The 27663-nt window shown below is 40.9% G+C and overlaps 1 protein-coding gene across 7 annotated transcripts; it reads left to right on the forward strand.

The window, feature by feature from the left end:
• Positions 1-2877: 2877 nt before the first annotated feature.
• C18H5orf47 (chromosome 18 C5orf47 homolog) lies at positions 2878-20670 on the forward strand. 7 transcript variants are annotated; one of them, XM_055554520.1, is made up of 5 exons: positions 2881-3120; positions 12803-12891; positions 14915-15014; positions 16909-16977; positions 20499-20670. In XM_055554520.1, exons 1-4 carry the CDS (start codon positions 2934-2936, stop codon positions 16926-16928), a joined length of 396 nt encoding a protein of 131 aa, XP_055410495.1. In that variant the 5' UTR covers positions 2881-2933; the 3' UTR covers positions 16929-16977; positions 20499-20670. The 7 variants fall into 7 exon arrangements, with proteins under 7 accessions (XP_055410497.1, XP_055410498.1, XP_055410493.1 ...); XM_055554519.1 differs by having other exon boundaries at positions 2887-3120; positions 16909-16947; XM_055554524.1 differs by lacking the exon at positions 2881-3120 and adding an exon at positions 3238-3532 and having other exon boundaries at positions 16909-16947.
• The last annotated feature ends 6993 nt before the right edge of the window (positions 20671-27663 follow it).

A 27663-nucleotide genomic window follows, 5' to 3' on the forward strand; every position in this document is an offset into this window, starting at 1 on the left:
TAAAATGGGAAAGACTAGAGATCTCTTCAAGAAAATAAGATACCAAGGGAATTTTTCATGCAAAGATGGGCACAATAAAGGACAGAAATGGTATGGACTCAACAGAAGCAGAAGATATTAAGAAGAGGTGGCAAGACTACTCAGAAGAACTATACAAAAAAGATCTTCATGACCCAGATAACCATGATGGTGTGATCACTCACCTAGAGACAGACAACCTGGAATGCAAAGTCAAGTGGGCCTTAGGAAGCATCACTATGAACAAAGCTAGTGGATGGAATTCCAGTTGAGCTATTTCAAATCCTAAAAGATGATGCTGCAAAAGTGCTGCACTCAATATGCCAGCAAATTTGGAAAACTCAGTAGTGGCCACAGGACTGAAAAAGGCCAGTTTTCATTCTAATCCCGAAGAAAGGCAATGCCAAAGAATGCTCAAACTACTGCACAATTGCACTCATCTCACACACTACAAAGTAATGCCTAAAGTTCTCCAAGCCAGGCTTCAACAGTATGTGAACTGTGAACTTCCAGATTCAAGCTGAATTTAGAAAAGGGAGAGGAACCAGAGATCAAATTGCCAACATCCATTAGATCATCAAAAAAGCAAGAGAGTTCCAGAAAAACATCTACTTCTGCTTATTGACTATGCCAAAGCCTTTGACTGTGTGGATCACATCAAACTGTGGAAAATTCTGAAAAAGATGGGAATACCAGACCACCTGACTTGCCTCCTGAGAAATCTGTATGCAGGTCAAGAGGCAACAGTTAGAAGTGGACATGGAATAACAGACTGGTTCCAAATCAGGAAAGGAGTACGACAAGGCTGTATATTGTCTCCCTGCTTATTTAACTTATATGCAGAGTACATCATGAGAAATGCTTGGCTGGAAGAAACACAAGCTGGAATCAAGATTGTCTGGAGAGATATCAATAACCTCAGATATGCAGATGACACCACCCTTATGGCAGAAAGCGAAGAAGAACTAAAGAGCCTCTTGATGAAAGTGAAAGAGGAGAATGAAAAAGTTGGCTTAAAACTCAACATTCAGAAAACTAAGATCATGGCATCTGGTCTCATGACTTCATGGCAAATAGATGGGAAAACAATGGAAACAGTTACAGACTTTATTTTTTTGGGCTCCAAAATCACTGCAGATGGTGCCTGCATCCATGAAACTAAAAGATGCTTGCTCCTTGGAAGAAAAGCTATGACCAACCTAGACAGCACATTAAAAGCAGAGACGTTACTTTGCCAACAAAGTTCCATCTAGTCAAAGGTATGGTTTTTCCAGTAGTCATGTATGGATGTGAGAATTGGACTATAAAGAAAGCTGAGCGCCAAAGAATTGATGCTTTTGAATTGCGGTGTTGGAGAAGACTCTTGAGAGTCCCTTGGACTGCAAGGAGATCCAACCAGTCCATCCTAAAGGAAATCAGTCCCGAATATTCATTGGAAGGACTGATGCTAAAGCTGAAACTCCAATACTGTGGCCACTTGATGTGAAGAACTGACTCCTTGGAAAAGACTCTGATGCTGGGAAAGATTGAAGGCAGGAGAAGGCGACGACAGATGATGAGATGGTTTGGATGGCATCACCGACTCGATGGACAGGAGTTTGAGCAAGCTCCGGGACTTGGTGATGGACAGGGATGCCTGGTGTGCTGCAGTCCATGGGGTCTCAAAGATAGGACACAACTGATGACTGAACTGAACTGATACTTCAGAGGGTATGTACTCAATAAATGTGAAAGAAAGAAAGAAAGTGAAGGTGCTCAGTCATGTTCGACTGTCTGCGACCCCATGGAATGTAGCCTACCAGGCTCCTCTGTTCATGGGATTTTCCAGGCAAGAATACTGGAGTGGGTTGTCATTTCCTTCTCCAGGGGGGTCTTCCCGACCCAGGGATTGAACCCGGGTCTCCTGCATTGTCGGCAGATGCTTTAACATCTGGGCCACCAGGAAAGTCCCAATAAATGTCCGCAATAAATGTGAACTGAACGTTATATCTAAAGGAATTACCTCTTACTATGTGCCAGGTGCTTAGTATGCCTTATTTTGGTATATCTTTACCAGATTTCCTGAGTTACATCTGAGGAAACCAGAAGCTCAGAGAGGGAAAGTGGCTTGCCTAAATAACCCAGCTGGTCAGAAGTTAAACCCTGATGGGCCTCAGGACTACCTGAGTTAAGATGCTGGCCTCAGGCCCATCACCTCTCTGCACAGGGTCTCTTGAAGCTCATGGCCCAGTAGAACACATGCCAGACCAAGGTCACACTAGAATCCTTTGGCATCAAAGAGTATTCTCTCCCCTCTCCACCTTTCTCCCAAGACTCCCATCTTCATCTGGCTGACAGTCCAGACCAGTTAAGTCCAGGGATAGCTCCTCACTCTGAAATCTGCCCGACACCGGACCACGGGGAGGGGTGCTCCTTTGATTTAGTATCTTTCCTTTCCCCAACCCTGCTTTTGATTCAGTTCTTTTCCTCAGAGAAGTCCGCTCTGCCTGGTCTGCTCCCCACTCCCAAGTGATGTGGTCTCCAAACTCTTAACACCACTTTTCAGATGAGTGGTATACCATCACCCCCCAACCAAAGACCCTCCTGGGCCCCTGTCCCAGCACAGTGGTCCAAACATCCCTTTTCCCGCTGCCCATCCAGTGACCAGGCTCTCTGGTCTCTCTTCACTCCCTTCCTCTTCCCTGATCCCTCCGCAACCCACGTGCCGTCACTCAACAGGGTCCTGCTCCGAAGCTCACCTCTCCTCTCCTGTGTGGTGCACAGTGATCTAGCGCCTCACACCACGCCCCCCCACCCCCGCACACACAGTGGTCCGTTCCAACAGGTCTGCTCCCCCTCCTTTATACACCCAGTGGTCCGGCCCCCAGACTCGCAGGGCTGGTCGCTGAGGACCGTGAGGCGAGACGAAGGCAGAGATGGCAGCGGCAGGCCGGGAGCTGGAGCGGGACCGGGCGCGCTTCGTCTACGTGACCCGCTTCGGCTCGCACCAGTGTGGCGGCGTCCTTGCACTGGGCGGCCGCAGGGCTCAGGGCCCGAGGAGCGCCGGGCTCAAGCACGGCCACAGCCAGGAGAAGCTGCGGGCGGCAGCGCCCGGGAGTCCAGGTGCTGGGGAGCGGCCCCTTGGCTTCCGGTCCGGGGCCCTCGCGGCCTCCTCCCCCGCACCGGCCTCGAGCGAGCCGAGCGCGTGCCGGCAGAGCGGCTGGCTGGCTGGCGGGCGGGGCCTGCGGGTCAGCTGACCTCTCCCTCCGTCTCAGCAGCCATCTTACCAGGGGCTCGAGTCCGTTGAACGGTCGGCTTCTCAGTCTCTCCCCTGCCGCCACACCCCCACCGCCGCCGCCACACCCCCACCGCCCCTCCGTGGGCGGCTCGGGGTTTGTCGCTTTGCTTAGCGGCCGTTAGGCCACAGGCAGTGGGCCACTCGCCATGGACAGCCCTCCTGTCGGTCTGGGGACGAAGAGACGAGTCCGAACTGCGCTTCGGAGTTGCCCCGAGAAGCCGCAGAAGTGCAATGAAGGTCGTTTGAGATAAGCCTGAGATCCGAATCCGAGAGGGGAGGCTATTGGAAGGAGCGACTAGTGTCTCTCAGGATGATGGGGGCCTTGGCCTAAGTGTCCGTATTCCTTTTAGGACTCATTGAATTTACGAGTTAGCCGAAGGAGAACCGACACCTTTAAAATGCTGTCTCTTCCTCCTTGAAAGCAGAGGAGAAGATGTCTTTATATTTTCATTCTACCTGACTTCCCTCATAGCTCAGTTGGTAAAGAATCTGCCTGCAAAGCAGGAGACCCGGGTTGGATCCCTGGGTCGGGGAGATCGCTTGGAGAAGGGAAAGCCTACCCACTCCAGTATTCTTGGGCTTACCTTGTGGTTCAGCTGGTAAAGAATCTGCCTGCAATGCAGGAGACCTGGATTCGACCCCTGGGTTGTTGGGAAGATCCCTGGAGAAGGGAAAGGCTACCCTCTCCGGTATGCTGGCCTGGAGAATTCTATGGCCTCTATGGTCCATGGGGTTACAAAGAATCAGACGTGATTGGGCAACTTACTCTTCACTTTGTGTCCTTCAAGAATGTTTTATATTCGAAAGTTTTTTCTTCTTTAGGTTTTTCATATATCTTGTTAAATTTTTTCCTAGGTATTTGATCTTATATTCAGTCGTGAATGTGATTTCCTCTTCCATAATGTCCTCTGAATGTTCATTGTTTGTGTATATAAGGCCTCTTGATTAAAAAACAAGAAGTTTCAGGAGAGTTGAGAGTTATACACTGGGTAGTATACCACCATAGTCAGAATCTAGAACATGCACATCACCTCAAAAAGTCCTGCCTCTCTTTTGACAGCCCATCCCTCTAGCTGTACTTAAAAAAATTAATACTTTATTGAGATATAATTCACAATCGACTGAGTTTGCTCATTTAAAGTCTGTAATTCAGTGATTTTTAAAAACAATGTTGTGCTACCATATTCACAATCAATTTAGAACATTTTATTACCTCCCCCCAAACAAACCCTGTGCCCTTTACTGTCACTCACCATTTCTTCTCACTGCACCTAACCCCAGCCCCAAGCGAGCACTGAACTATTTACTGTCTCCACAGATTTACCTATTCCGGGCATTTTGTATATATGAAATCATGCAATAGGGGCACTTTTGTGATTTGCTTCTTTCAAGTAACCTATTGATTTTAATTGATTTTTAATTCTTCTGTTGTTACACACAGGCTTTCACTAGTTGCAGAGTGGAGACTGCTCTTCTTTGCAGTGTATGGGCTTCTCATTGTGGTGGCTTCTCCTGTGGAGCACAGGCTCTAGGCACTCAGGCTTCAGGAGTTGTGGTGCAGGGGCTTAGTTGCTCCTTAGCATGTGGAACCTTCCCAGATCAGGGGTCAAACCTGTGTCCCCTGCATTGGCAGGTGGATTCCTATCCACTGTACCACCAGGGAAGTCCCTGCTGCTGCTGCTGCTAAGTCGCTTCAGTCGTGTCCGACCCTGTGCGACCCCATAGACGGTAGCCCACCAGGCTCCCCTGTCCCTGGGATTCTCCAGGCAAGAACACTGGAGTGGGTTGCCATTTCCTTCTCCAATGCATGAAAGTGAAAAGTGAAATTGAAGTCGCTCAGTCGTGTCCGACTCCTAGCGACCCCATGGACTGCAGCCCACCAGGCTCCTCCATCCATGGGATTTTCCAGGCAAGAGTACTGGAGTGGGTTGCCATTTCCTTCTCTAATGCATGAAAGTGAAAAGTGAAAGTGAAGTCGCTCAGTTGTGTCTGACTCCTAGCGACCCCATGGACTGCAGCCTACCAGGCTCCTCCATCCATGGGATTTTCCAGGCCAGAGCCTGTTGATTTTTGTATGTTAATTTTTGATCCAAGTACTTCACTGAATTCTTCTATTATTTGAATTAGTTTTGTCATTAATGCTTATGATTTTCTGGGTATGCTATTATATTATTTGTAAATAGATATAGCTTTATTTTTAACCTGTTTTTATGCCTGCAGTTGATTATTAAATTATTATTGTTTAATTGCTCTGGCTGATACCATGAATAGAATGTTGAATAGTAGTAGGGATAGTGAGCATCCTTGTCTTGTTCCTGATCTTAGGGGAAATGCCTCTAGTTTTTCCCCATTAAATGAAGTATTGTCTTTAAGACTAAGGCCTGTATGTTTAAAACATTAAAATGTATTCTTCAGTTTTTATTTTCTTCATTGTTTTTACCAGGAATGAATGTTGAACTTTGTCGAAGACTTTTCTTAGATTTATGGAGATAATATTTTTTCCTTAGACTTATTAATATGGTATGTGATAATAGATTTCCTAAGATTGAACCAACTTTGTCTTCCTGAAATAAATCCCACTTGGTTATAATGTATTTTGTTTCTTAATATGATGTTGGATTCTGTTTGCTAATAATTTGTTTAGGATTTTTGGTTTGGAATTTGAGACAGTTATTCTTTATTTCATTTGGTTTAGGTATCATAGTTAAACTTAGTTCATAAAAGGAATTAGGAACTTCCCCTTTATTTCCAATGCTCTGGAATAGTTTATAGAGCACTGAGAATATTTGGTATTTGAAGATTTGGTAGAATTCTTTTGTGAAAACAACTAGGTCTAGTTTTTATGGGATAATTCCTTAATAATTTTCTCTGTATCTTCTATGGAAATTGGTCTCTTTACATTTTCTAATTGGATTGGGCCAATTTTGCTAATCTGTATTTTTCTAGGAAATTATTGATTTCGTTGTTTTATTTCTTTGCATAGAGGTCTGCTCAGTAGTGTCTTTTGATTTTTAAAAATTCTTTGTGTTTCAGTGGTTAGTTCCCCCTTTTCATTTTTTGATGTATATGCTTTTTTTTTCTTGATCAAGTTCACAAGTGTTTTATTTTGTTAATTTTTTAAAACAGAGGATTTTGATTTGTTAATTAGGTATTTTATTTTTCTAATTTCTTTCTCAATAATAAATAAAGATAAAAAACATAAAACTTCATTATTTCCTTATGTGTACTTTCTTTTGATTTACTTTGTCCTTATGCTTTTGTTTTGAGCAAAAAATTTAATTTTTCCTTCCTTTTTGTTAATAAAAGTATTTAGCATCTGAGTTTTCTTTCTAACTACTTTAAATCCCATAGATTCTAATAAATGGGCTTCCCTTGTAGTTCAGTTGATAAAGAATCTGTGTGCAATGCAGGAGACCCGGGTTCAATTTCTGGGTTGGGAAGATCCCTTGGAGAAGGAAATGGCAACCCACTCTAGTATTCTTGCCTGGAGAATCCATGGACAGAGGAGCCTGGCAGGCTACAGTCTACAGGGTTGCAAGAATTGGACATGACTTAGCCACAACCAGACTTCCTATTTGACAGGAATTAATTACTACTTTAAATCCCATAGATTCTAATACATAATGTTTTTATTGTCACTTTAAAAAAATTTTCATTTTTATAATTTCAGTTTGTATTACCACTTTCACTCTAGAGTTGCTTAATAGATTTGATTTTTTAAAAGTTTCCAGGACTTATTCTTTTTTTCTTTCTTTTCTCCTAGTAAGCTCTAGTTTTATTGTATTGTGATCAGAATGTTGTTTGTAATGTCTCCACTTTATGAATGTTATTGATGTTTATTTTGTGACCTAATTCATGAACTCTGCTTCTGGTTCTTTTTCTCCAAAAGCCAAGAGAGAGGACTGTCCTTTTAAGTTGTGTTTCTTCCTTTAAATTCATGCTTGCTGCTTTAACCAAATCAGTTCCATTAAATTGCAGGCTTTTGGTCCTCTATGTGGTGTCTGGCCTTTTAAATCACACATTGAAATTCTTTCCTGTAGTCTGTGCTGTGATCTGCCTGGTTATCTTCTGTAATAGTATTTTGAGATTTAGGGTGGATTTCATCTTTCTGTTTGCTCCAGCTCTCTTGCAGGCACCTTTTCTAGTGTCCCTCCTTTCTCTTCATTGTTGGCCACAAAGCCTTGCTTAGGGTGAGGTTTAAACAAATACGATCGTAGTGCTGTGATTTAATGCTTTTTCTCATTTTACTTATATTAATTTTGTATTTTCAGCATTCTCTCTCTTCAAGTAATGCTGGGGATATGGTTTTGTGAAGAATTCTTGTTAAGTTTTTTGGGGAGAAATTTTGGCATGTTTATTACTATACCCTGTCTCTCTCTCCCCTCCCCCTGCTATTCACTGTAGCTACCAGAAGTTCTGCACTGAAAGGGTTTGAACAAGAGAAATAGTAGGAACAGGTTTACTTATTTCATGCTGTTTAGAGGAGAGTTGGAGGCAGGCATGAATAAAGCCCAAGTTGAAAAATACATGAATAATTTGTTTGCTATCCTTTTTCAGGACTTAATTTTACTTTGCTAATTTAATTTACCTAAATTAATTTTGATAATTTAGAAGTATAAAACTGTACTGTATGTAACTTGATTGACTCCTGAGAGTCAGCTGTGGTGGGAAACCTTCAGAGATTCTTCATCAGGGGCACTATTTTAGACTTCATATCCCTCCAAAGGTCCCGTTGTTAAAAGGTGCTCAGGTTTTTTGTTTTGGAGTTTTATTTTTTGGCCCCTGAACTGGTGATCTAAAAAATTAGGAATAGTGTAAGACATTTTAGCATTAGGTTTCCAGTTCCTTTGAATAATAGAAACAGACAAAAGACTCATTCTAGAAATTAGGAGTATGGTGGTGGTGGTGAGCTCTTCAACTTTAAAAAGGAGAGAGCAGGAAGAAAGAATAAAATGGATCCAGCATTGCATTAGCACCAGCAGATCAAAAAGACAAACAATAGTCCAGCACTAAGGTAGTAGATTAGAAAGAAGAATATTGAAAAACAGATGAAGAAGCTCATGGGAGAAGGAAAAGGATGCATGAATGAGTACTGGAGATCCCCATATAAGTTAGGTAGAAATGACAGGATGGCAAAGAGCTCAGATTGTGGAACCAACTCTCTGCTCTTGTAACTGTTTTGTGCTGAGGTAGAATAGCTTTCCTCTAGTTGGCTACCGTGCTGGGGTAGGAGATGACGATGATTCGGTTTTGTTTGGAAGTTTGGTTCTGAAATTTTGAAATTTTTTGCTGTTCCTTTGTGGCAGGAATGACATGATCAGAGCTGGGGGAGTGAGTGAGACTGGGAGAGATTGGAAGCCAGAGACCGGTTTTGAGGCAGTGATAAAGTGGAAGTATAAAAGGCCTGAACTAAGACAGTAGCAGTGGAGGTGGAGTGAACAGGATTGACGACTGGCTGGAAGAGGGAAAAGGCCAAGTCTGAAGTTTCCATGCTGTGCAGCTAGGGGGATGATCAAGCCATTAACTTTGGTGACCACTCTGCTGTGCTTTTGAAACCAAAAATAGTGTCAAGGGAAGGAGGTAGACTTATATTTCAGTCAAGCCAGAGAGTGCCTAAGTGTTTTAAGTCTTACTCATTCTTGGGTGTATTTAATATTAACATTAAGTGGACATTCATTGAATACTTATGCCTGGCTCTCTGTAAGGAACAAAGGTAAATGCATTATTCAGTAACATTTATTTCACATCTGCCATATTGTAGACACTAGGTCAGGTGCTAGCGACACAGATGACTCAGGCAAATGTTTTACTCTCAAGGGACTTTTACATGGATAATGGAAATACAAGCTAGCAGGCATCAGTGCTGTGAGAGAGACATCTTGGAAGGTCTTTGATAGTTCAGGAAAAGGAGACATACAAAGAAGAAATCAAGGTATATGAATGGAGAAATTGTGAGTGGGTTGGTAGGTATCTTCAAGAGCATTGACTTTGAAGTCAGAAAACCATCATCTTTGTTCTCTCATTTACTAGCAGTGTAATATTGGCTAAGTTAGTTAACTGTTTTAATGTTCAGTTTCTTTTTCTGTAAAATCAGGATAATAGCTCCTACCTCAGTGAGTTACTGTGAAGATAAGTGAAGTAATGCATGCAAAATGCATAGCACAGGGTTTGGCATAGAGAGTAACATGCCAGTAACGTTGGCACACTCAGCAGAAGTAGCTTGAGGAAAGGGTGATTGTCCCTGGGTCTGGACACTAAATATTTATTGAATGAGTGAGAAATAAATTTGGTACCACATTGTGGAATGCCTTGGAGACTCATTTTATGATTACTGCAGATTTTTGAATGGTGGATTCGAGTTATCAGAAACACATAGGCTTCCTTGTGGCTCAGATGGTAAAGAATCTGCATGCAATGGGGGAGCCCTGAGTTTGATCCCTGGGTCAGGAAGAGCCCCTGGAGATGAGAATGTCTACCCTCTCTGGTATTCTTGCCTGAAGAATTCCATGGTCAGAGGAGCCTGGTGGGATACAGTCCATGGGGTCTCAAAGAGTTGGACATGACTGAGCAACTAACACACACACATATACTTCTGGAAGATAAGCTTATAAGCTGTTGCTGCTGCTAAGTCTCTTCAGTCGTGTCCAACTCTGTGCAACCCCATAGATGGCAGCCCACCAGGCTCCTCTGTCCCTGGAATTCTCCAGGAAAGAACACTGGAGTGGGTTGCCATTTCCTTCTCCGATGCATGCACACATGCTAAGTCATTTCAGTTGTATCCGACTCTGTGCAATCCTATGAACAGCAGCCCACCAGGCTCCTCTGTCCACAGGATTCTCCAGGCAAGAGTACTGGGAGTGGGTTGCCATTGCCTTCTCCACTATAAGCTGTGTGTGAGACGTATTGTAGGTTAGAAATCTGTGCATGTGTGCTCAGTCATGTCCCACTCTGTGCGACCCCATGGACTGTAGCCTGCCAGGCTCCTCTGTCCATGGAATTTTCCAGGCAAGAGTACTGGAGTGGGTTGCCATGTCCTCCTCCAGGGGATCTTCCTGACGCAGGAATCAAACCTGTGTCTCCTCTGTCTCCTTCATTGGCAGGTGGATTTTTTACCCCTGTGCCACTTGGGACGCCCCTTAGAAATCCAGGGGCTGGCAAGTCAGTAACTCTTCTTAATGTTTCAGGCAAGACTCATAAGTCAAGCTGGTTCTATATTAACTTGGGAGATACAACCATAATTTATATATAGTAGAGCTTCTCTGGTAGCTCAGCTGGTAAAGAATCTGCCTGCAATGTGGGAGACCTGGGTTCAATGCCTGTGTTGGGAAGATCCTCTAGAAAAAGAAAAGGCTACCCATTCCAGTATTCTGGCCTGGAGAATTCCATGGACTCTATAGTCCATGGAGTCTCAACGAGTCGGACCCAACTGACTTTCACTTATATATAGGAGAGGATGATGAATTGCTATTGTGGAGGTACAAATAAATGCTGTGGAGGTGGTGAATAATTGGGGGATGAAGGAATTAAGGAAAGCTTCTTGGTTGTGGACGTGGCTCCGTGAGATTTATGCATGTTCCTCGATAGTAGGGGATTGTAGGAGGGAAAAACATGTAAGCAAAGTACCATAAGGATCAGTGGTGGATAATGATTAGGGAAGGAGGAAAATATATTTAGACTGGATCAGAGTGTTTGCAAAGAGTAGAGACAGATTTGAAGTATAAGTTGGGATAAAATCTAGGTATACAGGGGAGCCATAGCCTCAGTAAAGTACCCAAAATAAGTAGAAGAAATGATTTTGCCTTTTTTTCTTTTTTTCTTCTCTGTGCTCCTTGACATATTTTATATTTCTGACTGATACAGATAGATATGAGGGTGGCTATCTTACCTCAAGGAGTATATATATCTAGGTTAGGTAAGACTTACAAACAGAAAATGTTTGGAAATGAGACAAGTGCAGTATTCCAAAGGATGTAGGCGCTTAGAGGGAAGGATACATTTGGGTATATGAAGAGCAGAGTTTCCAAAACTTAAGTTATTTTCCTATGTTATATCTGTACATCTGTACTATAATTTACTTAATATATTTATTTAAATAGATGCATTTTTCCCTCCCAACTGAATTTCTTTTTAGAACAGTTTACATCATTACCTCAGTGGAAAGCATGTATCATTTTCCATAAATAGAAATTAACTAAAAACAATCTAATAAAGGGAAAACAATATTATTAAATTCTAGCCAAATAGGTTGTCTTCTGGAAGTTGCTACAGTCATAAAGAGAGATGAGCAAGTCTTAGAAAAGTTTAAATGACATACCAGTTCCAAACTCTGACTTTCTCCTTGATATAATCAGAATATTGGAAAAGAATTCAAAAGGGAATGAGTTTCTTTTCATGTGAGTTCATATTCATTAGTGCTGTATCTGTGCCCGGCTCAGGATCAGTGGTCTGTTCCTCACAAATGGGGCATGCTGGTTTAGAACATACTCTGTTTCACTCAACAAATGGAGTATTTATTGTGTATCTAATTTCTATACTGCGGGACTTCTAATGAATAGAACACATTTCTCAAGCAAACAGCATGATAAATCCTGTGGTAACTGAGCATAGGGTGCTTTGTGAAATCAGAGAAGGCACTCTGCCCCTGGAAAGCTAAATACTGGACGAGTCGAAGAAGGCCAAGTAGAGAGCGGTGGTCTGGCAGGAATACGGCAGGGAAATGTGGGGGTACATACGGGGTGTTGCAGGCAAAAGAACAAACATAAGCACTTTCAGGGAACACATGCTCATTGTGCTTTGATTTTGTCTTTGAATACGCAAACCCTTAGGCTTTTTTCTCACGGTTAATATTTGGGAAGGCAGTATGGTTTATTGAGTAGAGTCTGGAAGCTTATCACGCTGACAGACCTTCATTAGAACCTACTATGTGTCTGGTAGTATAGATAGATGAATTCTACACACAGGGACACTGCCCCACCAGAAGGTCACAGCATGGTGAAGGAAACTACAAATATATGCTACTGAGTACCTTGAGCAAAGTGTTTCTGGAAGTAAGGGCTGTGGGTGTTTGAGGGGAGAGGCTGTAGAAAGATGGTGACCTATGAGCTGAGTTTTGAAAGCAGGTAGATATTTGCCTTACTGGTGTGTGTGTATGTGTGTGTGTGTGAGAGAGAGAGCACGCCTAGGGCAAGATGTGGTTTTCTGGTATTTGTTTACTCTGTTGCTAACCTTTCTGGGGCTCACCTTTCAAAGTGGAAAAGGAAGGAGATCTAGGCACCATTAGATAGTTTACCCTTAGTTTTTTTGTTTTATTTTTTTCCAGTATAGTATTAGTTAATTGGTAAACTGCTATTATCTAGTCATCTTAAATATATCAACAAGTGTAAAAATCCCCAAAGAAAGCTTGAGACATTTATAGTTGTTAATTATCAGGATAGTGAATTCTGTAAAGTATGTGCTGACTTGATATTTTACCTTGTTTCTCTCTCTCTCTGTTTTTTTAAAAATTAGGTTTAACCCAGAAGAATTTAGCTAAAGAGTTTGACTTCCCCATACCTTTGAGTGAAACTTCCAAAATAATGAAGAAGAAGAACAAAAAGGTATATTTTTGCACAGGGGAATGAGTGATATTTTGAATTTTAGATTAACCTGTTTAAATACAAATGTGTGAAGAAACTCAAGACATTGAAAATAGTTTCATCTTTTGAAAAATTTAGTTTAATGAAATGAGAAAACTAGAATTAATGATCAGAAATGAAACTGGGTTTGAAAATATTTATTAACCATGAAGAATATCCCTTCCTGTGTTTGAAGATATAAAATATATTTTAATCAAAGTATAACTGTGAGCTTTTTCAAAGCATGAAAATACATATTCCATAGAATATAACATGGATTTCACAGGAAAGTACAAGGTATCTATGTTGTTGTCACAGTGCTCTTTTAAGGACAAGGGATATACACTGTTTCTAGCAGGAAATATGACAAGCAAGGACCTTTGTGCTGAACCCTTTTCTTGTCTAGTTGTCCACATGTCATGGTGACCTCAGTGTTTTAAACATATTCAAGATCAGTTATTCTACTAATCTTTGTTTACCACCGTATGTTTTACACTTCATTTTAAAGAAATCATTAGTTGATAATGACACATAAATTATATTATTTCTGAGTTTTAAGTTTGTTTGATTTCTAATCCATATATGGTATAGAATAGCATTCAAAGTGACTAACTCTTTCAGCAAGTGTGTTTTGAATGAGCATTTAATCTTCCCAGTATACTGAGAAGTTTTTCTTCCAAGAACCAGTTTCTCTTGGACAATAGCCAGTGTTTACCTATAACTACTGTGGGCCAGACACTAGGTGTAAATGCTTTATGTATCATGATTTCTAATAATCCAATGTATGAAGTTACTCCTTCTGCTGCTGCTGCTGCTAAGTAGCTTTAGTCGTGTCCGACTCTGTGTGACCCCATAGACGGCAGCCCACCAGGCTCCCCTGCCTCTGGGATTCTCCAGGCAAGAATACTGGAGTGGGTTGCCATTTCCTTCTCCAATGCATGAAAGTGAAAAGTGAAAGTGAAGTTGCTCAGTCGTGTCCAACTCTTAGCGACACCATGGACTGCAGCCTACCAGGCTCCTCCGTCCATGGGATTTTTCAGGCAAGAATACTGGAGTGGGGTGCCATTGCCTTCTCTGGTAGTTACTCCTAGATGAGATTAAAACGCTTGCCTGATATTAAGCAACTGGTTAAGTGGTTAAGCTGGAATTGGAGCCTAGATTTCTCTGTTTGCTTCTGTGGTCTCCATTCTTCCTATTCTAGTATATTCATGCTCTCTGGTAAGTTTGCTTTGGTATGTCCTAGGAGAAATGTTTAAGTATTAACTAGAATAAAATACACTAAAAAATCATATCATGGCCCAGTGGCTTATACATAGGAATAGAAATTATTATTTTTATTACCTTTCAAAACAAAATTGAGTATGTTGAAACCATAGGACTTACTAGACATTGCCTTTGAAAGACCTTGCCTTCATCCAGGAAAGTTTATTTATTTATTATAAATTTCCCCAATTATTTATTTTTAATTTTTTGGCTATACCATGCAGCATGTATGATCTTAGTTCCCCATCCAAGGAACAAACCGCCTCCTGTGGAGTCTTAACCATTAGACCACCAGGGACGTCCCCAGGACAGTTAGTTTAAATACTACAGAGAGGAAATACTAGGAAGTTAGAAAAAGATATCAGAGAATTCAGTGAATATGGGAAAGCAATTTTGTTTAATTTTTAGATCTCTGAGTGCTTTGTAATGATATCAAATTGACATGTACCACAGTTGACTTAGGGCTTCCCTTGTGGCTCAGCTGATAAAGAATCCACCTGCAATGTGGGAGACCTAGGTTCGATCCCTGTGTTGGGAAGATTCCCTGGAGAAGGGAAAGGCTACCCACTCCAGTATTCTGGCCTAGAGAATTCCATGGACTGTATAGTCCATGGGGTTGCAAAGAGTCGGACACGACTGAGTGACTTTCAGTCATCACGTTTGACTTACTCCTAGTTGTCTGCATCACACTGTAGTCCACATTCTCTGCTCAGTGTTCCTTAACTGTGCTTATCTTTTGAAGGTTTTAGTATGGAATGGAGTGTACAAAATCATTTCAAAAATGCTTGAAGAAAATGAGAAATACAGACTTAGGCTGAAATGCCAACAGTTGTCTAGAGAAAGTAAGTAAACACAATTTTCATTGTTTTAAAGAGAGCTGGCTTCTCTAATACTTTATTTCCCTTGGATCACATTAGACCAGCAGTTTTCCTCATTGTCACATTCAGTGCATAGCACTGTAGATTCGAGGCTACCATTGTATCACTGTTCATCATAATTAAAAGTACAGAGCATTGTAAAGCACTGAGTGTAGAATAGACCGCAGGTGTAGCTATGTGTGGAGGAGTGCAGAAAGTGAATGTTGACTGAGCTTCCTGAGCCAAGGAAACATGCTTGTCTCTTAAATCTGAAATATTTTTGTTAAATCTGAATTTGAATGATCGAGTAAGTGAAAGTTGTTCAGTCTTGTCCAACTCTTCGATACTCCATGGACTGTAGCCTGCAAGGCTCATCTGTCCATGGAATTTTCCAGGTCAGAATACTGGAATGGGTATCCATTTCTTCCTCCAGGGGATCTTCCCTTCTCCAGGGGATCTTGCCAACCCAGAGATTAAACCCAGGTATCCTGCATTGCAGATGGATTCTTTACTGTCTGAGCCTCCAGGAAAGCCAGGTCACAAAACTCATCCATATAGATGGAGAAAAGCATTTTAACTATATTATAGTGTACATTCTGTGTTACTTCATACAGTCACTTTGTTTTCATGATGCTGCAGTCCAATTTAATGCGTTTAGCAAACTCTTGAGTTATAGCCTTGATGTCATTATTTCATTCCTGGAAAACAATTCATAATTTAAACCATATTTAAAACTACATCAGTTGATGTTGTGGTCAGAGCAAAATTAAATGTAATCTAGTATGTTTATTAAAGTAATTGGAAGTTCTGGATTCTCAAATAGTTAAGCTGGATAAAATTTATATAACAATGCCACATGAATTGCTTAATCGTAAGTGATTTTCTTTCCTTCACATGCATGTCCTAATACATATATTACCATGCTGAATGCTTCTGTAGGTTTTTAGTATAGTTATTCAGTGACAACTTTTATTTTGACAGTCTATAAATCTGCAGAATTTGATTTTGTGAAAAGTATTTTCATAAGATAATAATTAAAACAGAATGTTGTAAGCAATATAACACTGGAGACTCATTACTGTTCTTGTAATATTGCATTCATAATAGCATGAATTGTTTGCAAAAATGGTATTTATACTAATGTTCACATTACTGATACTCTGCTTTGCTTTGCTTATCCAGTTAAGAAAGAGAATGAGGCAGGAGAGGGAATTAGGAGGAAAAAGCTGTCAGTGGTTTCTTAGGTGACAAGGATGCTTGTATAGGCAGAGAAATGTGCAAAAATATCGACATTGTTCTGTTAATCCAGATCCAGTTACTCTAGTAAATACACTAGATTACATCTAATTTTGCTCTGGCCATTACCTTGAACTCGTTAAATTCTTTTGTGCCTCAGCAGTAGGCCTTCTGAGCCCAGGTGGCTCAGTGGTAAAGAATCCACCTGCCAAGCAGGAGACATGGGTTTGATCCCTAGGTTGAGAAGATCTCCTGGAGAAGGAAATGGCAACCCACTCCAGTATTTCTTGTCTGGATAATCCCATGATCAGTGGGCTACAGTCCATGGGGTCACAAAGGAGTCAGACATGACTGAGGGACTAAATAACAATAGGCCCTCAACTAAACATCAAATGATTTAATGATCTTGTAAGGATTATTTAGCAACTTAAATTGATATGCTGTGTTTTCCAGAAGCTGCATGTTATAAATGAAAAGTATCTTTGTAATTCATTATTTTATTATAATTTTAAATAAGATTATAGAAGCTAATAATTATATTTTTAAATGTATTATAATTCTTATTCCTTAATATATGTTTATTAAGGAAAAACCAGTGCCAGAGACCAACTTGAATTTTCCTTATACTTTATCTTTTTCCTAGATTCAAAAGATACAAAATGAATCTTCTTGTCATCTTCTGGTAAGAATACACTTAGATAAAAATTAAAAGGTATAGACTTTTCCCTTCGCCTTTTACATTCTACTATCTCCAAGCTTTAGTTGCCTAATTCCAACCTGTTTTCTTTTTTAAACCCAGTGTTTGACACCTAGAAGGCATTCATTAAATGTTGATTGAAATTTAATAAGCTTCATTCAGGCCTCATATTCACAGTGCTATTGAAACTGCTCTCACCGTGGTCCAACTTTTTTATTTTTGTTCATGTATCTGCTTAGTTCTGTTTTATTTTTGAACATGCTGTCACATTTAATATTATCTTACTACTATTTCTTCAAAAATTTTTTCTTACTTATGACATTAAAGACTGTGTCATGGTTCTCTTTCTACCTTTCTGACTATATTTTCTGTGTATCTTTTACTTGTCCTTTTTGCTTCCATCTAATAACAAATGCTGCCCTTGGAGTAATTGTTGGTCCTATTCTCTCGTCATGGGCTTCTCAGGTGGCACTAGGAAGTGGTACAGAACCTGTCTGCCAGTGCAGGAGATGTAAGAGGTGCAGGTTCAGTCCCTGGGTCAGGAAGATCTCCCGGGGAAGGGCATAGAAGCCCACTCCAGCATTCTTGCCTGCAGAATCCCATGGAGAGAGGAGCCTGGTGGTCTGCAGTCCCAGGAATGGAACCCAGGTCTCCGGTACTGCAGGCAGATTAGTATTCTTTAATCTGTAACAGCTCTTCAGTCTTTCTTTGTCTTTTATGATATTGACAATTTTGAAGAGTGCAGGCCAATTATTTTTCAGTCTATCCATCTGGGGTTGCACAGAGCTGAACATGACTGAAGTGACTAAGCACGCACATTCTCTCTTTACGTACATATTCTGAGATAATTCACCAGTTTTGTGGCTCAATTACTCTTTCTAGGTATATGACCCTTAAATATCTATTTCACTTCTGACCGCTGGTCAAGTACCTCTGAATTTCTTTAGGTTGTTCTACATTTACTTTTAAATGCTACATGGCTTAAACTGATCATGTCATCCCCCTTAGTGTTTTTTTTTTCCAGTTGTGCCCTGGTTTACTTATCGTCTGGACTCTCAATTCTTAGGGATAGGTTACACCCAGTTTGGTAGGGTTTGGGAAGTAGTAGAAAAGGTAAGTAAGATGGGCTTTGGTGAAGAGAAATTAGACTTTTATAAGTGAGAATGTGGGGGAAGGGAGTATATGGACATCAGCAAATTCATGGAGTCCAAGAAAGTGTTTATGAATGTACAGTTTTATTAAACTTATTTAAAGTAGTCATAGTAAAGAAGGGTATACAGTATACTGAAACTTTGTTTCAAATGGACTCACCTGGACACTTGGCCAAGGATCTGTACTTAATTCAGTAGGCATTGAAGAAACATGGAATGTTTTCTTAATGAATTCTAAAAGATTTATTCTAAATGATTTCAAATGTATATACAAATTGCAAGAAGAATGCAAATACCTTCAGAATACACTTTGCTTGGGTTCACCAGTTTTTACATCTTGCCACATGTGCTTTGTCATTATCCTACTCCCCATTCCTCTTTGTCTGTGTATGTGTGTAAAGCCTTGCCCCTTAAGTGTGTATATCCTAAGAGCCAGGATATCTTTATTTTTACAACCACACTATAAGTATCAAATTCAGAGCATTTAACACTGATATAAAATTTTTATAAAATCTATAGTCTTTATTCCAATTTTTTCTTGTGCCATTAATGTCCTTAATGGGATTTTTTTTGTTACAGAAGATCTGAATCAAAGGTCATGTATCACATTAATTGTAATGTCTCTTTAATGTAATGTATTAGTCGCTCAGTTGTGTCCAACTCTTTGCAACCCCACAGACTATAGCCCACTAGACTGCTCTGTCCATAAGTTTCTTGGAGTGGGTAGCCATTCCCTTCTCTAGGGGATCTTCTCAACCCAGGAATCAAACCCAGGTCTCCTGAACTGCAGGCAGATTAGTATTCTTTAATCTGTAACAACTCTTCAGTCTTTCTTTGTCTTGTATGATATTGACAGTTTTGAAGAGTGTAGGCCAATTATTTTTCAGTCTATCCATCTGGACTTGCTGATACATTCTCCTGATTTGATTCACATTTTGCATTTTTGGTTGGTACATTATATAAGTAATGTTACTTTCTTTTCAGAACTTCACATCAGGAGTGATGAGGTCTTCATTTATCTCTTGTTGAGGATGTTAACTTTGATCTGTTGGTTAAGATGTCCAGTTCTCTACTATACACAGTTACTGTTCTTCCTTTTATACTTAGTAAGTGTTTTATGGAAAGATAATAAGAAATTATGCAGAATCTTGTACATTGTCAGTATAGGACATTTCAAAGCAGGTGGTTAATCAGGTGTGCATTTTAAAAACAATCTGATGTCATTTTGTGAAAACGTGGAATGGAGGCAAGACAGAAGGTGAAAAAGAAAATCTAGGGATTAAGTAAAATGCACTTGAAAAGTGGAGAGGAGACAGATGACTAGATGTAGGGAAATATGTAGATGATACCAAGGTTTGAGAATGAGTAGGTAAGAAATAAGTCGAAAGAGTTGGTTTTATGAACCTACTTAGTTTTATTTTGGCATGTAGGATTTCAAGCAGTAGGTACTCAGGTGAAAACTGTAAGCATTTGGAAGTGTCGGAGCCTGTGTGGTACCTGCACTGCAGGAAGCATATGCGGTTCTGGCAGGAGGTGCAGATGAAACCTCGGTGTGGGGGTGGAGGGAGAGGACAGGGCTGAGAACACAGTGTCGGGCAGTGCCTAGGATGAAGAGGAGGTCTCAGGCTCTCGAAGAGGGATCCTAGCGGCATAATTAGGAGTGATGAGAGAAATGATCGAGAGAGGGGATACAAATGAAGCTTGCAGGAGATCGAGGGACTGATCTCAAAGGGGCTGAGTTCCAAGGAGGGCATTGACCTTGTTCAGTGACAGTATAGGGGTATGAAAAGCTGTTCAGAGTTCCAACACTTAGAAGTAAAGCAAAAATTCCAAGTGTTGACAGTGACCATCCTTGCAGTGACTTTGCTTGTGAGTGACTGGAGTGGCCTGGTGATAAAGGCCTGTGGTATACTGTTTTGTGGCACAGTTCTTCTAATTGGGACTGTTGAAGTCAGCAAGGGTATTGACAGGAACTGGGGAGGAGAAGAAAATATGAGTTGAGTCCATCAGAAACTTTTTATGGTCAACTAGAAAAGGGGGCTTCCCTGGTGGCTCAGATGGTAAAGACTGCCTGCAATGCAGGAGACCTGGGTTTGATCCCTGGGTTGGGAAGATCCCTTGGTGAGAATACCCACTCCAGTATTCCTGCTGGGTTAGCCCCATGGACAGAAAGGAGCCTGGAAGACTGCAATCCATGGGGTCACAGAGAGTTGGACACTACTGAGCAAATGAGCCCACATAGAGAAGGTAAAAGCTATCAAAACAATAAGTGCAGGGAGTGGCTAACTGTTGCTTTGCTGTATTAGAAACGTTACAATTTTTCAGTAACTATTAATTATGACATTTTATATTAACAAGAATTCAATTTTGTCATCTTTTATTTAGGTTTAACCTATTTCTGCATCTGTTTACCAAAGAAGATTATGAAGAGTTTAAAGATGGAATTTTAACTTGTCATAATTGTTTGTTGGAATTAGAACTTTAACAGTTGAGCAGAAGAAACTACGCTTTTTATCAATTAGTGTTTCTTTGAAAATTAATAAAAATTTTAAATGTTGTTATATGCATACAGGTATTATTTTGAGAATTAATACTTATTCCATACTCATTCAAATTAATATTTTACATAAAATTTAAATTAGCATTTCAGTATAATTGCATGCATTTAAAATTGCCAACTTTTCCCTTTTAATAATGAATCTGCAGCCGCTGTTTTATTTATCTCTTCATATCGATTTAATTAAGTTAAATTTGGATTCACTTAAATTATTTTTGGCTTCCTCAATTTTTCTAAATTTCTCAATTATGATAAAAACCTACCATTTACATAGAAATTGAGGTGTTTAATAGTTATTTAAGCCATCTTTTTATCTGAGGGAAAATTAGTAAATTTATGCAAATTCTATATTATAATATGGAGTATTTTGGAGAAATGTTGGATAGAGATCAAAGACATTCTTCTCCTTTCTAGGCTCCTAATTAGATACATTTTTAAGTGGATAAATGAGAGATTTAGAACTTTGAAAATAATTTAGAAGTGTTTTTCAGTGAAGTCCCTGTTTTTCTATTCAATGTTAGTAGTAATCTTCTAGTGCCTACAGCAGTTCTGCTTTTTGCTGATGTAGTCTGTCTCCCTAAATTGTATCAAAGACTGGAGCTAAAAATGTAGTGGGGAGGAGACAAAAAGATGTTTTCTCATCATGAAGCTCCATGTGCTCTCCTTGCTTCTTTCCCTGAGTAAATTCAGTTCAGTTCAGTCACTCAGTCATGTCTGACTCTTTGCAACCCCTTGGACTACAGCACACCAGGGTTCCCTGTCCATCACCCAACTCCCAGAGCTTGCTCAATCTCATGTCCATCGAGTCGCTGATGCCATCCAACCATCTCATCCTCTGTTGTCACCTTCTCCTCCCGCCTTTGATCTTTCCCAGCATCAGGGTCTTTTCCAGTGAGTCAGTTCTTTCCATCAGGTGACTAAAGTATTTGAGTTTGAGCTTCACCGTCAGTCCTTCCAATGACTATTCAGGACTGATTTCCTTTAGGATGGACTGGCTTGATCTCCTTGAAGTCCAGGAGACTCTCAAGAGTCTTCTCCAACACCACAGTTCAAAAGCATCAATTCTTTGGCACTCATGTTTATTAGTTCAACTCTCACATCCGTATGTGACTACTGGAAAAACCATAGCCTTGACTAGATGGACCTTTGTTGGTAAAGTAATGGCTCTGCTTTTTAATATGCTGTCTAGGTTGGTCATAACTTTTCTTCCAATGACCAAGTATCTTTTAATTTCATGGCTGCAGTCACCATCTGCAGTGATTTTGGAGCCCCCAAAAATAAAGTCTGTCTCTGTTTCCACTGTTTCCCCATCTATTTGCCATGAAGTGATGGGACTGGATGCCATGATCTTAGTTTTCTGAATGTTGAACTTTAAGCCAACTTTTTCACTCTTCTCTTTCACTTTCATCAAGAGGCTCTTTAGTTCTTCTTTGCTTTCTGCCATAAGGGTGGTGTCATCTACATATCTGAGGTTATTGATATTTCTCCCAGCCGTCTTGATTCCAGCTTGTGCTTCATCCAGCCTGGCATTTCTCATGATGTACTCTGCATATAAGTTAAATAAGCAGGGTGACAATATACAGCCTTGACGTACTCCTTTCCCTATTTGGAACCCGTATGTTGTTCCATGTACAGTTCTAACTGGTGCTTTACCCCTGAGGTAAAGATCTCCTTTTTTAATCCAGGATGATAACAGTGATGTGCATTTTTTTGTCTACTGAGAGGGTGAGCTTCCTCATTTCTCTTACAATGGCATTATAGAGTGGTAATAATACAGAATTCTCATGAAGTGGTTCAAGATGTAAGGGTTATAAAATAATTCATGGTGTTATAAGTTAACTACTTCATGAGACTAGAACAGCCTAGGGTTGTTGCATCTTTACCAAATCCACCTGCTCCTAGTTGAAGGACACATTGCCTGAATAAATGGGCCCTGCCTGCCATGCAGTGTCCAAAGGTCCCCTAGCAGGGAGGGTTGTGCAACTTCTTTGGAGTGTACTGGGCAAATATTCTGGCTGCTAAATTCTTGGGTAAAGCTTTAAATTTTGGTTAATACAATTTAAATCATTGTAAAATGAGACATTTACTTGTTTACACTGCAATTTATGTTGGATAAAGTTTTATGATGAATGTAAATGAGGATGTTAGATTCGCTCCAGTGTAGGTTTATATTTATGTAAGTTATACTACTTGACATAGCAGTCTGTTTTAATTTATCAGGTGTGTCAGTATTTATTCGACATGGCTTTCCTGATAGCTCAGTTGGTAAAAAATTTGCCTGCAATGCAGGAGACCCCGGTTTGATTCCTGGGTCAGGAAGATCTGCTGGAGAAGGGATAGGCTACCCACTCCAGTATTCTTGGGCTTCCCTTGTGGCTCAGCTGGTAAAGAATCCACCTGCAATGTGGGAGACCTGGGTTTGATCACTGGGTTGGGAAGATCACATGAGTCTAGTGCTGGATACAAGCTTAGTTTGTCTCACTGTTCTCAACCCATGGAATAAGGGCTTCCCTCATGGCTCAGTGGATAAAGAATCTGCCCACAGTGCAGGACACACAGGAGATACAGGTTTGATCCCTGGACTGGGAAGATCCCCTGGAAGAGGAAATGGCAACCCACTCGAGTGTTCTCACCTGGAAAATCACATGGATAGAGGAGCCTGGTGGGCTAAAGTCCATGGGGTCGCAAAGAGTTGGATACAACTGAGCGACTAAGCATGCACAGTGATGATAGACTAATTTTGAGTTTGGGAGCCAAGCCTGTGGAGATAGAGGTGGAAGCACACTGTTGCTGCAGCTGTTAAGGCACTTCAGTCGTGTCCGACTCTGTGTGACCTCATAGACGGCAGCCCACCAGGCTCCCCCGTCCCTGGGATTCTCCAGGCAAGAACACTGGAGTGGTTTTCCATTTCCTTCTCCAGTGCATGAAAGTGAAAAGTGAAAGTGAAGTCTCTCAGTCATGTCCGACTCTTATTACAGAATGCTTGAAGGGCAATGGTGTGCCACTGAAGTAGCATCCCACGTTCCTAAGTCAGGGCCCATATATCTATGGCATCTATGTAAATATGCTCAGATTTTCTACCATGGGGGACATAATTGATGGTCTACCTGAACTGCATTGCAAATCAAGTACTGCATTTGCATGAGGCTCTTGTTTCCCAATTATTTGCTCATAGCCAGTCATTAAGCATGGCGGGGATATTAAGGCAGGCACATTTCTTTAAAATGGGCCTTAAAGACTCCCCATTTGCCTTGCTGAAGCTCTCTTAGAACCATAGCAGAGAAAGAGAATCTAAGACTTTTCCTACCCAACTCTCTTTCCTTACCCCTTTCTCCTGCAGAGATCAGTCCTTCGTCAAGGTGGGATGGCTCTCCTAGCCTCCCCTGACTCTCTGTTTTCCCTCACAGGCATTTCTTCAGTAAGTACTTGCACATCTAATTTCATCTTGGCTTCTGTTTTTGAGAAGTGGTGATGTCAGGAGTGGTCTGATAAAGTAGGCAGTAAGATGGGGCACTGGGATGGTGTACTTACCATCAGGATGGCAACAACACTCCTTCTTGAATGGTATTGCAATATGGATCGTCTCTGGCACATGGTGGTGGTCCTATTCTTAAAGATCTCACCCGAGGTCTCTTGGAAAAACTTCACAGTGAAGTAAATGTCTTGACAGGTGTGTTGATCCAAGCATTTGAAAGATACAGGGTGAATAATGCCTCAAATATAGCTCAGTTGTCTGGTTACTGCTATGCTGTGTTAACATCCTACAGACAGGATAGTAAGAAACTCTTTGTCCATTAACAAACAGTTAAAGAATAAATGTAAGGACCAGTGCATCTCTCTGGTAGTTTATTGAAAAGTCTTTATCTGTTGCAGTGGAAGAGCAGACTTTGTTAAGTGGCAAACAGGATCTTAGAGCTAAAATTGCAGAGCTCCAGAGATGAATAAATAATCAGTCAAGGCAGGTCTGCTGTGACAAAGTCAGGGCCCAGGCTGGAGAAATCTGAGGCCCTGGAATGTATAATTGATCTGTTTAGATGGATTTCCCAGAAGGTGTTGGCTCTGCGGACTCCCTTCCTTGGAGTTTGGAGTCTACCCTTTCCCTGTGCTTCAGGGTGTTGTAGAAGCCCCTCCTCTTCAAGGCAGTGAGTGTCCTCCTCAGGAGTTGCCCTCACCTCCTCTCCCAGCTACTAGGCCACCTGGAAAAGAGCTAAGCCAGATAAGGCAGGAAAGCGATTACGCATAGGAGCTCTAGGACTTAGCTAGCATGCAGTGTCATGAGAAAGGAGCATACCCCAGGGATTGGATTTTGAAGGTGCTTGATCAAAGGGGCTGAAACATAAGACCATACTTAATAAAGAATTCATATACATGGGGGAACTTTTTTGTGATAAATGGGGAAAGAAGAATACTCAGAATTCTTGGACATATGTTTTGAGTTTACTTGAATATCTGGAGCTCCAAAACATCTTCAAAGCACTCCAAAGAGCGGGGGCATCTCAGGACTAGGTGATAAATGGAATCCTGGTTAAGGTCTGGAAAACTACTCAATGGTCGTTTTCATAGTCCTCAGGTATACAGTTGATATACCTGGTAGTTGGTGTAATCTCCATACTGGATACTTGTCCTTTGTGGTAAGGGTCTCATAGTGGGGAAGGACAAGTGGATATGTCTGAAATTTCCCCCTTTCCCCAGCCAAGATATTAAATTTGAAAAGCAAGATTATATTCTATGGGGTGGAGGGAGAGTGGCGGAGATTAGTGCCACCATTAAAGATCTAAAGGATTTGAGGATGGTGATTCCTATCATGCCTCTTTTAAATTTACCAGTCTTATCCCTGAAGAAACTAGATGGATCCTGGAGAATGATTGTAAACTACCTCAGACTTAACCAAATAGTAGCCCAGTTTTCAGCTGCTGTGCTAGAAAAGTATCATGGTGGAGCTGCTGCTGCTGCTGCTGCGTCACTTCAGTCGTGTCCGACCCTGTGCGACCCCATAGACGGCAGCCCACCAGGCTCCCCCGTCCCTGGGATTCTCCAGGAAAGAACACTGGAGTGGGTTTCCATTTCCTTCTCCAGTGCATGAAAGTGAAAAGTGAAAGTGAAGTCGCTCAGTCGTGTCCGACTCTTCGTGACCCCATGGACTGTAGCCTACCAGGCTCCTCTGTCCATGCGATTTTCCAGGCAAGAGTACTGGAGTGGGCTGCCATTGCCTTCTCCAATGGAGCAGGAACATGATATATAGCTATTGATTCATCAAATGAATTTTTTTCCATCCCAATCAGAAAGGGTCAGAGACAGTTGCATTCATGCAGGGCAGACAATATTCATTTAGTTTTGCCTTAGGGCTATGTTAACTTTCCTGCCTTTCATTATATTATAGTACAAAGAGATCCAGACTGCTTGGTCATCCCACAAAACCTCACAGTGACCCATTAACATTAATAATGCTGATCAGGCAAGTCAAACAAGGTGGGGCTAGTACTCTGAAAGCCTTGACAATGCACATGTGCTCCAGAGTGTGTAAAATAAACTGCAAAGTTTCAAAGACTTTCTTGAATTTTTAGTGAAGATTTTAGGATTCCAATGAAGAAAACTTCACTGATGTTTTTAGGGTCCGGTGGTCAGAAATATGCCAAGATATCCCTAGCAAAGGGAAAAAAAAAAACGTGTACTGAATCCTTTGCTACAGAAATTGAAGCACATGCATGCTAGGCTTCTTTGATTCTAGAGGAAATACATTTTTCACCAAGGAATGTTGACCTGGTCCATGTATAGGTGACATAGAAGGGTTGCCAACTTTGAGTGGGACCTCGTGACCCAGTGCGGGAAAGAGCTCTGCAGTAGGTCCAGGCTGTGGTGTAAGCAGTCGTGTTGCTTGGGTCCTAAGCTTTGGAAGGCCCTATGGTGTTGGAGATACTTTCAGTGGGAAAAGAGGTACTGTGAAGCTTATGAAAAGCTTACACACGCCATCATAGGATTATAAACTATAATAGAATTATATATTTATGTCTACAGCATGAAATAAAACACCTTTTGAGAAATAGCTCCAACATGTTTTGGGTTCTGGGAGAGACAGACTGCATGGTAATGAAGCACCAAAGACTGTGAATCTGAAACTTCACTTTATGAAAAGAATTCTGTTGAACCTATCTAGTCAAAAAAATCAGAATACCTGCAGCAGACTATCATAATATGGAAATACCGCATCTGGGAAGGAAGACCAAGCAGGACCGGAGAACACAGGGCACATGAGCAAATAGGTCAGCTGCATCACTTGCACTAGCTCCACTCCCCCTCTTGCACCTCTTGGGCGCATGGGCAGTCTCGTACAGTACAACCAGCTGAAAGAGCAGGGAAAGTCTGAGCCCTGGTTTTTGGATGCATTGGTTTGATCATGATTGCAAGCCAGTATATGCGGTGGTAGCATGGCAGTCATGTTCCAGAGTGGCCATGAAAGATACTGGAAAGGGAAAAGAGCAGAGTTGAAAACAGCACAGCCACTCATTCATTTATTACAGAAGTGACTCGTGGTCAGAATATATGGATTCCTGGGCTGCAGGCAAGGCTCTGACCATCTCATTTGGGGCAGTGTCATCAAATTGTAACAATGGTCTATGATTTTGAATAAAAAATATTAGTATAATTGGCTTATTTTCAAATGTTAATTACATGTTAAGGTGCAAAGATACTCCAGGTAAAATGATCCAGTGAATAAAATAATGAAGCAATAAGAAAAAAGGATTAACTCAAAGTGGATCATGGGTCTAAATGTAAAATGTAAAACCATAAAATGTTTAGAAGAAAATATAGAAGAAGGTCTTCATGACAGAGGATTAAGCAAAGAATTCAAAGCAGGTAAGTTTGATTTCATCAAATTAGAAAAAAAAACTGTACATGAATAATCAAAGCAGCTTTGTTTGTAATAGCCCCAAACTGAAAATAATCCAGATAGCCTTCAGCAGATGAATAACTGAACAAACTGTGGAATACTAC

The sequence above is a fragment of the Bubalus kerabau genome, chromosome 18, assembly GCF_029407905.1.
Source record: "Bubalus kerabau isolate K-KA32 ecotype Philippines breed swamp buffalo chromosome 18, PCC_UOA_SB_1v2, whole genome shotgun sequence".
NCBI classification, from domain to species: Eukaryota; Metazoa; Chordata; class Mammalia; order Artiodactyla; family Bovidae; genus Bubalus; species Bubalus kerabau.